At 52.9% G+C, this 12,666-nt stretch overlaps 2 protein-coding genes across 2 annotated transcripts; both read right to left on the minus strand.

Annotated features, from left to right (window-relative positions):
• Nucleotides 1–3,994: 3,994 nt before the first annotated feature.
• RPT4 (26S proteasome subunit rpt4) lies at nt 3,995–5,442 on the minus strand (the record flags this gene model as incomplete). The annotated part of the gene is made up of 4 exons (XM_053187621.1): nt 3,995–4,115; nt 4,175–4,631; nt 4,697–5,083; nt 5,232–5,442. 4 exons carry the CDS (start codon nt 5,440–5,442, stop codon nt 3,995–3,997), a joined length of 1,176 nt encoding a protein of 391 aa, XP_053055125.1.
• A 1,053-nt stretch (nt 5,443–6,495) lies between these two features.
• N0V96_002341 (uncharacterized protein) lies at nt 6,496–8,088 on the minus strand (the record flags this gene model as incomplete). Its single annotated transcript, XM_053187620.2, has 1 exon — nt 6,496–8,088. The coding sequence occupies one exon, from the start codon at nt 8,086–8,088 to the stop codon at nt 6,496–6,498; it is 1,593 nt and encodes a 530-aa protein (XP_053055124.2).
• Between the last annotated feature and the right edge of the window lie 4,578 nt (nt 8,089–12,666).

The raw sequence follows: 12,666 nt of genomic DNA on the forward strand, positions 1-12,666 counted from the left end.
GGGTAAGGTAGTTCTCGAGTCGCCGAGTTGGAGCTGTCTAACACTTTTGCAGCTGGGATGGCATAGGCGCTAGGGCAACGGAATGGAGAATGGATCTAGATTTCGACGGAGCAGGAATACCTGCTCTGTGTACGGATACACCGCAGAGAGACAGAGACCTAGGTGCCTGTACCGGTATCCGTAATCCGCACTTCTTTGCAGTTCGATGTCTGGGGCGACCCGGTCAGAGTTGGGAAAGACAGACGTGCCCAGCCAGTGGAAGAGCCGCGAATGCAGCGAGTGAGGGGCAGCAGGTTTCTGGAGACTGGAAGGGCCCCCACCTCACCGGCAACAGCAAAGGAGCTGCAGTTTCTGGCACCACTTGCCTGCAGCAACACACATCGCGATATTCCTTGGAACCTGAGTTAACCACACATGGTGAAGAACAGTTCTAGCCCCATCCCGGCGAAATCCGTTGTCTCTTGTGTGCCTGAGCAGACTGCAGACAAGGCAGAATACCTACAACCCAATGTCTGACATGTTGTCTGTGCTGCATCATTGACTGGTCCGTCGTTTTCTTTTCCATCCCACCTCTTGCTCCCAAATCATCCAGAGACAGACACTATTTCAGACTATCCGTACGGTACCTGGACGCGGCCGCAGGCGCAGTGCAGGAATGCCACCCACCGCTCCCATCGCTCACCTCCTCCAGGCTCTCAGTGGGTTGTTCCTCCTCATCCCGTCCCCCTCAAGAGGCCCCCCTCCTTTCGTGGACTGTGGCGCCATTCCCTGGCTGAGCCATTCGGCTGCTACACTAGCTCCAAAGATCGCCCTCGGTACGTACCGCAATAATATCGTGGGCTTTAGAAAAGACTTGCTTCTTCATTTCAACTGTTGTTACGGATACAGTACGGCCAATGCTGTTGACCAAACGGTTCATAATAATATCTCCAGAGCACTTACTTGCAAGTACTGAATCCTGGATACCTACCATACCATGCGTGTTCGCCTTTATCGCCTGAAGATTTCTTCAAACAATCAGCCAACACTTACTTGATTGAGCACGATTTGGCATCAATCTTACTCCGATGCTGCCCTCGCCGCTTCCATTCTAAACCAGCCGCTAGGAGGGGCACGATTTCCGCAAGCTGCATTTGCAACGCTAAAGCCTTCCGAAATGGTCAGCTTGTGATGAAACCCGCACCAAGCAGGCACCGAGTTAGGAAAGCTGCTGCCATCAACTTTTGCTGCAACGCCTCACCCGCCTTGCCATTCATCAAGTTTCAACACACCTCTTTCTCTACCACAGCCCGTACCTTTACCAGCGCATCTTTCCTATGGGTTACTATGTACGAAGTAGCTACGGGATCTTGACTCGACCCGAGCTCCCCCACCCTCGCACTCACACACGCACACACACACGCAAGGCATGGCAGGTACGGTGTAAGGTACTTCGTGCCTATCCGGGCACGCGCCTCCTTAAGTGCTCGTCCCATGTGGCCCCCCAACCCACCAACACCAAGATCTGATCCAGTATTGCCTTATCCCAACAACATCTCGTCATTAATTGGGAATCACAAACGCACAATTGTACCAAGCACATCAACAACTGCGCGTTATGTAATGTACCCTAACAGCCAGGTCAGGTACACAAGAGATCAAACATGACAACTCGCCACCTTAAGGTAGTTGTCCAACGTCCGCGATACGGTCCGTCCACCCGATTTGTCGATTCGATTCTTTCTTGGTGTTGCCTCAAAGACGTCCCCTTTCCTCGGGCATTGGTGCGGACGGCTACCTGCGTTCGTCATGCCTTGTCCTACCTTCCAACGCTTTTTCGAGGGTTCCATCACCGACATCATCGCTTTTTCGACCCCTTCTTTTCGTATTACCTGGCCCCGACGTGCCCCGGTCCCCAATCATCTGGGTGTGGACACCCCTTGGTTGTCAAGCGCTAGAAAGAATCCAGCGGGGATCGTCGGCAATGTGACACCAAGCGACAAGAATTCCCAAGCTCGGGTCCCCTGGTGTCCAACTCTTGCTGCTTGGCTCCGTTGCTGGTTGCACCCATGAAGCATGGAGGGGCCACACAGGGGACAGAGGGAGTGGGGCCTCCAGGTACGAAGAGAAGCGGAAGAGAGAGAAAAAAAACAGAAGAGAAGACAACGCACTAAGAAAAGGTACAGCCTCAATTGCCATCGTGAGAACGGGCCACAAAAGGGGCGGCTTGTCGTCCACTCCGTATACCAGTCGCCAAAAATAACAGCCCGCACCGAGGAGAGAACCCTGCTAGACCGGCCTCTCCTGCAAATCACCATCTGGCATCTTTTCAATGCCACCGCCCATCTTGCCGCCCCAGCTTGACCCAGATCTTCTTGAATCGGCCGCGAGTCCACCCAGCCGAGGCAAACGCTCCCTGAAGTTTGAACCAAGCCCGCTTACGTCGAGCGCGCCTGTTCATTATCATACAGCCGCTCGTTGCGCGCTATCCAGATCTTTCTGATAACGATTTCGTGCTACGTACTGAGTATAACCCACGTTCCACAGTCCCTGGAATCAGCAAATTGGCCGAGTGGAAGACCGGTACGGCCCACGCAGAAACGATGCATCGCGCAACTGTATGAGATACCTTGCTATGGCTTCAGTGTCGCTCAATCCGAAGAAAAGCGAACACCGTACCCACCAAGCCAGATTCAAACAAAGTCCAACACCTCATGCGTGGATGCGTTCTTATCAGACGGCCGCCGGGGTACTCGAGACGCCGCCTGCGAGCATGGCCCGGTTGCAGTCGCTCATCTCCAGTCTCACGGCAATCTTTCCATCGAAAACATGTGGCTGACCTTTGTCTCTATTCGTTGCCGTGCGAGATCACCCAGTACATAGAGGTGGTCTCAGCTAGAGCCCCGCCATCCGCTTGCAGCAGCTTCAACAGCCTCCTTTGCACGGCATGGCGGATTCGTCGAATCACTGATTCAGGACCAGACCTTCGATCCTCCCAGGCTTACAATGTGCGACCTCATTCCCCACCCGTTGTCTTCTCGTCAGACAGGATTGTAAGCATGTGCTTCCGTCGTCTGCCTGCAGTGTAAGCTGTTAGCGAAGGAACAGAAAAATCATGTAAGACTCGAGCAAAAAAGGTCGCTCGCTGTAGCTTCGCTTACACCAAATGATATCGAGGACCAGTGCCTAAATACACCCCCTGAGCTATCTATGGCTTGCACCACAAAGCGTACACCCCCCGTTCCTCTCTCTCCCCCCAGCCCTACACTTACTCGGGGCCTGCTGTAGATATGAAGGCCCGTGTCGAACATCGACATTGGCCTAACACGGCATCCTCGCCGGCCGCCGAGGTGAATGAGTAAACGGAGGCCTGGTATCGACAGCGTCCTGCCAGCGAGTAGCGTTCTCGAGGACAGGCACACTATCGTTTGTTGGGTATTCCATTGAGATGGCACTCTGGCACGTGGCGCCGCGCCGGACCACACCCCGTACCCAGCCCCCCCAGCTCAGTCGAGGCTGTGCATTATCAATAGCTTCAAAAATGGAGCCTCACAGTTACGGGCTACCCTAGGCTCGGATCCCCCCCAAAAATATCTACCAGGGAACATTCAAAGGGCGTAAAGATAAGAAAGCTCACCGTGGCCATGCAATTCTCATGATGCAAACGCCGAAGCGCTTCGTACAATTCACGTCGCGTGGACAGTTAACGCAAGCAAATCATACGGCTCAATATACTTCCGTACAACGTCATCGTCGACGACGGACATTTGCGTTTGTGCATGCGCATGTTCATCTTTGGGATCCCGTAGCTGCTTCTATTCCACGCCATACGTCTATGATCCCGTTGCAAACAACCCCAAACCTGGACTCGGGTATTGTACACTGTTTAACACATTAAAAGACCCTCCAAACGGCTGAGACCCGACGATGCTCGTGCCAGCCGCCCCTTTTGATGTCTTTCCTTTGCTCCTCCGCGCCTCATCCCGTGAATCGTCATGTCGGCTCCTCCCTACCCTTACAACTTCTGGTACTCGAGCTTGCCCTCCAGCTTCTTCGACTCGGCGACCTTGCGTACTGCCTTGTTGAAGTCGTCCTGGTTGATTGCGTCGCGGTAATCCTTGATGGCAAACAGACCACTGAGCATTGCTAGTTAGCTTCTGTGTTTGGGGCATTGTCAAGATGCGCAGTCACTTACGCTTCTGTCACGACGTTTCTCAAATCCGCACCGTTGAGACCATCGCTCATCTTCACCACGCTCTCGAAATCAATTTCACCCTCCGTCACCACACCCTGGGCATGAATCTTGAGAATCTCCAAACGGCCCACCTCGTTCGGCAGGGCGATCTCAATCTTGCGGTCGAGACGTCCGGCACGAAGCAGCGCAGGATCGAGGGTATCAGGTCTGTTCGTGGCCATAATGATCTTGGTCTTTCCGAGGTAGTCGAAACCGTCCAGCTGGTTGAGCAACTCCATCAACGTTCTCTGGATCTCACGATCCGCACTGGTTCCCTCGGAGAATCTGCGTCCACCAATGGCGTCGATCTCGTCCATGAAGATGATGCAGGGCTCGTGTTCCTTGGCGTAGCCAAACATCTCGCGAATCAGGCGAGCAGACTCTCCGATGTACTTGTCGACGATGGCTGAAGAAACGACTGTTTTACCCCGTTAGCACGCTTCTTTCCACCGCCTTCCACCACCGCCCTCGGAGGAGACCTACCTTTGAGGAAGTTGGTTTCGAGACTGCTTGCTACGGCACGTGCGAGCAACGTCTTTCCCGTACCAGGAGGTCCGTAAAGCAAAACACCCTTGGGCGGCTTGATGCCTACACGCAGGAAGAGCTCGGGGTTCTTGAGCGGCAGCTCAATGACCTCACGGAGCTCGCGAATCTGGTCGTTTAATCCACCGATACCGGCGAAGCTGACTTGACCGGGGTCCTCCAGTGACATGTTGTAGACGAGGGGGTCGACTTCTCGGGGAAGCATGCGCATGATCGTGAGTGTCGTCATATCGAGTGCCACGCGCGTGCCTTGCTTGAGCTTGACTTTGTCGACCTTTGATCTGCATCCGACGACATATCTGGGACCGGAGGAAGCCTTTACGATGACTATTCATGAATGAGAACGTTGGTTAGTAAAGATTGCATCCAAATCATTCGCATGTTTATCTTGGGGGCAATCGTGGTAGGTAGTAGTGGTGGGGCGGGGACGGTGTCCAGCGGAGGCGGAAAGCGGGATGGGGATGCCTTCACTTACATCTTTCGTCATCGAGCTGCTTAAGGACCTCGCCGATAATCTGACCGACACTCTGCAACGCCTTAATGTTGTCTTCGGTTCTGTCAAACTCCCGCTGCAAATCCTTGATCTCGAGCCGCAGTGACTTGAGCTTAGCTTCCCACTCCCGGGATTCGAGCAGCTTGGCCCGGTACGAGTCGAGAGCCTTCTGGCGTTCGTCGTCGGAAGACATCTCTGGTTGTGGGAAGTTGAAGAGGAAAGGGCTACTGCCTTGATCTCGTCGAGGAAATGGAATGGCTGCGGTTCGGGAGGGGGTGGTGTGGCGGTGGGTGATCGCGTTCGGGCTCCGGGTTTCGAAGGTTGGGTCGGTTGGTAGATGGGAGTGGGTGAGGTAGCTCGTGTGGTAATCAAATCGTTGTTTTCGGAGGTTGTGGTGTCGACGTACCTCCCACTGCAGCCTTCTGCCTCAAAGGCAAGCACGGCTCAGCTCCGACTAGCGCCCTATCCCTGTGGCCACCGAAGCTCTGCCGCTTTTCTCTAATTGGCTGTGGTCTCGGACCCGGGAAATACTAGCTCCCGGTCAATTCTCACCTAATGCCATCCCGGTCATCAAGGAAGATGCCAGCTTCAGCTTGAACTGCTGTGCATCAACAGTAAGTATCAGTGAAGCTCACTTCAATAGTAGCTTTCCACTGTGGCTTTGCTGGTCTGGGATACCGGCCCTCTTTTGAACGCGGCCTCAAATCTCTATCAATGCTGGACTATGAGACAGGGGAGAATCAGGTTGGCAACATGAATGCGAGAGCTCCAATATAGATAGCTTTCCCGAGTGAAAAGCACGTTAATGAATGCTCAGGCCTCTCTCGTCAGGAGAAACCCACAGAACAATACATCCAGCAAATCGGATACCGAAATCTCAAGTTTTCAGATAGAGAGGTAGGTTCAAAAGCGCATTGGTCGTAGATCAATATCAATTAGGAGGGGCAAGCCTCCAGTAAAGTTATGTACTAAGAATGGTAAGAAACAAATGCCCAACGCCCGAATGTCCTATCGCGTCCTTTGATGGACTATCAATTTTCCACACTTCAATCTCCTAAATCTCCGCAATCTAAATGGTATTGCAGGATAACATGCAAACCGTCGAGTGCGTGTGTAGTGCATAGATTCAAAGCCTCCCAGGGGGTAGATGTGACAAATGAAAACCAAATTCCACCACAGAACTCCAGGAAAGACGGGTATTTGGGTGCGTAAATCATAACGACAGCAGCCTGGAATAAGCAAGTGCTTAGCCTAAAAGTTCAGAAGTGATCTCCTCGCGGACCTTTCGGCTCCAATCCATAATAGCCTTCTCAAAGTTGACCCAGACTTCGGAAGAATTAGTGTAGACAATACCCAAGGCGTCCACCTTGAGTAACACTTCCCAGCGCAGCTCTGCTGCTTTAGCCCAGTATCTGATATTGTCTGCAGACCGATACGGCTTGTCTGTGTCGGTATGGAATGTGGTAATCAAGCCGAATCGCCGTTTTGACCTCTTCACCGCCGCATTGTGCAGTTCAATTAGGTGAATGCCATTCTGCAAACTGGTGAGATAAGGCGTTGGACACTCGCTTGCGTGAGCTGCAGGCGTGTAGTCTGGAAGCGGGTCGGCCTGAGGGACGAGAGAGGCCATGAAAGCTAATTCTCTTTCCACTTCTTTGCCAGTCCAGTCACCCTGCAGCCATGTCCAAGAGCTTCGCTCCGCCTTTTCTGCCTCAATCATCTCCTCTTCAATCTTCAACATGCTGAAAAGTCCAGAAATCCACGATTCGAGGATGCGCAGCTCCTCGTCCTTCATTCCGCCTGACCATTGTCGAGTTGCCATCTGCTTCAAGGTCTCCATGACAGAGAGCAGTTCTGTGCGAATTTCCTTTTCAGATTTGATGGCGTCCAGTCGCTCGGGGACTTCATGCGCCGTGTAATAGTTTCTAGCAGCTCGGATGGCCAGTGTCATGACATCAAGAATGTGCATACCCTGAACCTCGTGCCAGCCTGTTGACGTCTTCTTGGGGGGCTCGCTTTGTCCTCTCGTAGGAATCTCCGGCAGTTCCGGGACGGGGCTGCTATCCCTATGCTTTTTTGCGTGTCTCAAGGCCTGAGCCGCCTTCTCGAGAGATCCTGTCAAGTCCGCCTTGAGCTCCTCGATTGTAGGAGGCTTCGGTACCGGCTTATTCCTGTGAATGTATGTGCTCGCAGTCGGAGGCAGAACATCCGGGTCCTCTTCGAAATCGTCAGAGTAGTAGTGGTCATCAGTAGGCGATTCCACCATCGGTCCTGCGCCAAAAGGTTGAGAGCCAAGCTCTGGGCTGTTGCCCCCTGAATCAGCGATTCCTGGCGAGTTCGAGCTGGAGCTGCTCACGGAGGAGAGATCCAGTCCTCCTTTGGCCTTGTTCTTTCTTGCTAGTTGAGCACCCTTGCCATCGAGAAGACCGGTTCGCGCAAAATAATACTGTAGGTGGGCGATGCTTCCCAGGCTGAGTACGCTTTCTCTGTGACGAGCACTCGCAGCGAAATCGGTGCCCTGCGGTCGAACAAAGCCTCGGCGGCGACTAGAAGAGCGGCCAACTTCTACACTGCTGCAAGTGGACTGTCGGGACGATGCGAAGCTGATATCGGAGCGGCGGTTGTAGTTCCCAGAGGACTGTCTGGAGTATGTGCTGCCTCGGAAGCTTCCCAGGGATTCGCGGGAGTTGCCCTCGGTGGCGGACCCGTGGGAGACGGAAGAAGCAGTCGAGACGCAGCGAGAAAGCTCGGGGCAAGCGCCAATAGCTGGGGTCGGGGATGCATCTGATGATGGGGAGTCGCACCGGAACGACGGCGTCTCTTCGTTTGCCGTGGCCATTATTTCGGTTATGCTGAGAAAATCGAATGCTCTGAAGCCCGAGAGCTTGGTTGTAATATGTGTAAGCTCTTGGGCGGGTACGTGATATCGTGGGGGGGACGGTAGCGATCGAGCAGAGGGTGTGGACGTCTCGTCTCAGCTAGGTATCGGCGGTGGTCTCAAAGCTATGCGCTAGGCAACGTGAGGGGGTGCGATGACCAATGTGGCAACGATTCAATGTATGTACAGGTCGGAGAGGTCTATTTGCAAATACAATAGTCGTGTGAAGGAAACTGGGTGCACAGCAGCGTCCAGAGGGTCGGCAAGCAATAGGGCTGACACTGGCGAAGAAACGTGTGCTGGTGGTTCGAGGGGCGTACAGCAAATTATTTGGTCAGGTGAAAGGCAAAAAAGAATGAAGCGAGCGAGTGGTGATTAACAGACGGTCCCCAGAATGGACGAAGCGGACGGCGAAAGTTTCTTGGACTAACAACCCCGGACGGTAAACACTGACTAGGCAGGGTAGGTTGGCAACGGTAGGGCAAAAGAAAGCTAAGTCTCGTCTCTTCAAGGCTCGTCGTGGGATAGGAACGGTCGAGGGTAAGGTGTGCCGGCGTGCCTGCGTGCCTGCGTGCCTGCGTGCTGTGACAAGACGCGACTCTCCGGTGTCAGGGGTCTGGGTTGAGCTTGGCCACAGCGTAAGGCAAGGTAGGTGAAAGAAAGAGTCCGGTGCGGTGTGTGACCGGAGTGTGTGGTCGCCTGGTGGTCTCTGGCACCAAGATCCTCGTCCCGGTTGCGTCAGTGGAGATGTATGGAAAGGCCGAGGGCGAATCTCTGATGAGGGAAAGTCTCCAGCGGGCAAATTGGGGGTCCAATCGAGTGGCTCGCGACTTGCTAGGAAGGGACGGTTTGAATTGAACGTCGCGTCGTCTCCGAAGGTGGGGTGCGTCGTGGGTGCTTGCTGCGTGCAAAGGAAAGGAGAGGGGAAGGTGGGACGCACGACGCGGGACGCGGGACCTGGGAGCTTGCTGCTGCAAGTTTGAGCTGTACGGAGTGGAGGCTGGAGCTGGAGGGATACGATGGAACGCGTGAAACGGAAGCCGTTCTCTTCGATTGTGTGGTCTCTTTTTTCTTTTCTTTCCGGAATTCGAAGAGATATTGCCAAACGGCTGGTTGGCTCTTCTTCAGTTCAAAAAAGAAACCAGCACCTCGGACAGGTACGAACGGATGAGGTATTACAAAGAAGAACGGAACAAGTTGGTTTCCACAACTGGACCTGAAGGTGGGTAGCTAGCGTAGGTACCCGAAAGAACGATTGGTATTATCGGCAGCTTCTCCAACTTTCAGTGTTCCTCACTAAGGTATCCGTACACTAGGGCAGAGGGGATCGCCGACTACTTATTCCGCCACAAACTCATCAGGATGCGCTAAGAGCGAAGCAAATGACCGCTGAATCTCAGCCAGATATTCTCAAGGGGCACTCATAAACATCGACTCAGCAACGCGTAAATGGCCAGGCTGCGGAAAGATGCGCAGAACGAGCAGCTCAACACTTTTCTCCTAACTATATGGCAAAGCTATCACCTTAGGCATGAGGAACATCAGCCCTCCTGCATCTCAAGCTGTCGTTGAGCTCATTGTCCCGTCCCTCTACCTTATTGCAAGCCGGATTCCCGTGGTGATGACATTTTCAGGGGCACAAATCTTAAACAATGTCCAGCTGGCAGCAGCTTGTCCGGCCAACAAAGCATGAGTGGGTAAGCTCATTCCGCCAAAAGCCTCCGTGTTTCCCGATATCGACATGAACCAGACCAACAAATCCCCCCTCTTTGTTCGTCAATCCCAAACACGGGCTCCCTCCCGCATCACTGTCAACTGCCTCACTGGTTGGTCGGCGAACATGCTAAGGGTTTACCCCCCAGAATGCAAGAGAAACCGGATCAAACATGGTCGTTAATTATTGCGCAACCACAGCCACATGGCGCCAAGGGCCATACACTTCTGCCTCTTGCCCTATCCGTGTCGCGGCCCGGCCATTCCCGCCAGACTCTAGATCATTGCCCCATGCTTGACTCTGTTCCGCAGAAGCGATATCCGTTTGCTGGCCGACCTTTTGTCAATGTCTCAACGTCTTGACTGTCCGAGCAGGTGGATTGATAGGTTCCGAGAAGAACTTCTGCAAGCTCGCTGTGGCCTCGGGACGTGCAAGATATATGATGCCTTGAAGAGTCTTAGATGAAAAAGTGCGTTCTTGTGCCTTGCCCTTACCCTTTTTTGTTCTGCTTTTTGCCTTCAAATATGGTATATTATGCTGAGAGCAAGAATCTCTATTTCTGTATTTCTGTCATTTTCCATTCTGGGCCCCTGGGGATTCCGGTAATGCAAGTAATATGCAAGCCATCGCGCCAGACAAATCTATGTCAGCTTGGGGGGGACACTCTCTCCACTCACTACCATTCTCCTCTCCCAATGCAAACAATGGCATTGCCCTCAACCTCGTTCCGCGAACTGTACTGTGTACAGATGCATACATACTTCACGAGAACAAAAATCTGTGCAGGCAGAACTAGGTATGACGTGCATCCAAGGTTCTCTAAAATTGGACGAGAGACATTCATCCAACCTATTGCCGTTGATAGGAATGCCAGTGCCTTGCATAAGCCCGACGTCTTAATATGCAGCATGCTATGCAGCACTAGCCGTTGGTGCCACGGCTCAATCCGACAACACTTGTCCCGAAATGTGTGAGTCTTTGTCAGGCTCTGTTACCTGACGTAGTATCAGCGTATCAACGGCTATGCCTGTTGAACTGGCACATGTGAGAAACATCAGGCGCCGAACGGTTCGTGCTGCTGGTTCTTGAAACGCAGCGTGTGCATATAAAATATCGACCAGTCAACCGTGGTTGATGTAACAGCCCTTGCCCAAGCCGAGAAAGCAAAAAGGACATGCCCGGGTCTCTGGAACTGTGCGCGAAGCATCGAGGCCCTACGGCCCACGGCTACCGATCCGCTGGCCCACGACGCAGGGTCACCCCGGCTCATCCAATCTTCCACGGGCTTCCGAAGAGCCAGGACTCCCGGCCAGCCAGCGGGTGACCAGTCCAGAACCGGGAACGAAGTCTGCCACTGTGGCCAGGGTCAGCCGAGAGAAGAGGACATCAGCTGCCACAAGTGGTGATACCGCTGCAACGTCGTAACTTGCGGAAATATGGTCAAGGCTCTCTAATAAGAACTTTCTCGAGCAACGTGGTGGCCCACTCGGGAATTGCAAGGGCACTAGTGTTAGACCCTAACAGCAATGAACTCCTGGTTCGTGAGCGGCATGGGGAATGGCCGCTGATTGATACGTTGACGGCTGAGCAAATGTTACTCTGATGGCACTTTATTCGAAAAGCAAACAGGCTGGATAAGGAGGAAGGGCTTGTGCGTTTGTCGGCGGCAACTTAGAGAGGAGTACCTGATGGCCCATTCCTCGAGCCGTTCGTTTGTTGTCTGAGCAGTGAGCATAAACCGACCAAAATGAACAGGTATGTCCGAAGTTAGCTTGCAGTAAAGGCTAATTCCACCACCTTGCTGCAGCACAAAGGGAAAGCATGTCTCGACGAATGCTTCAATAGATGCGGGCGTCTTTTGTGTCGAAGACGAGAATTGTTGAAAATGGCTAAACTTTTCGAAGGAAATCAACAAGGACGTGTGCAGGGAGTCGAAGGATGTTTCATCGTCCGGGGGCCAAGGAGCGAGCGTCGACAACAACTGGGCAGATAAGTAAGCTTGGGTCGATGTAACTGTGGTTGAAGGACAGACGGTGTTAGTCGTCGAAAGTTGACGATGGCGACGCACAAAGATATATGTATTCAATGGCTGAATGCCATGTCTGTAAGACTGCTTGCTGTGATGTGTCGTACTGGTATAGGCAGGCTGCAGATGGGCATTGTAGCTGATGCTTGAGTCAAGTCTCGTCCTGTTACAGTCGGTCTGTGGCTCCATGCTCTATTGAATTCTCCGTGTAACCTTGACGATGGGTCACGGAGTCGAGGTAAGGTTAGAGAGATGAGGAAAAGACTCAGCTCCAGAATAAGGTAGAGACTAGCTTGATGTAGCTTGATGTAGCTTGATGTAGCTTGCGCAGCTTCGTGCAAGTCAATAAAGTATCACAATTTACGGGACGCCGTTGGTGAAGGGATAAGAAAACGAGCCTGCCGCATCTTGTGCAAATCGCCCAGGTTCTCGTCACCTTCCTTCCCAAATTCCCAAATTATCCCCCCAAAACCCCCCGATTCGAGTTCATTCTCCGGAAAGCAATTGTTTCTCCTCCCTTCCTTCCTTTTTCCCTTCTTTCCTTATTTCTGGCCAGTGCTTTCTTTCCATACCTTATTCCACCTCATCTTGACTAATACGAACACTCCTCCAGAGGTAATACTCCGGAGAACTTTTTTGACTTTCGTTGTCGCTCCCTCACACACTGTTTCCAGCATTCCTGCTGCCCAATCCTTTCTCGCCTTCTTCTTCTTCTTCCATTCCCTTTGTCCTTTCCTGCCTCATTCACCCAGTCGACCCGAACGCTTTCCTACAAGACACGACGCCTTTGAATTCATCA

This window comes from Colletotrichum fioriniae (genome assembly GCF_027942845.1).
Source record: "Colletotrichum fioriniae strain IMI 355084 chromosome Unknown scaffold_2, whole genome shotgun sequence".
Taxonomy (NCBI): Eukaryota; Fungi; Ascomycota; class Sordariomycetes; order Glomerellales; family Glomerellaceae; genus Colletotrichum; species Colletotrichum fioriniae.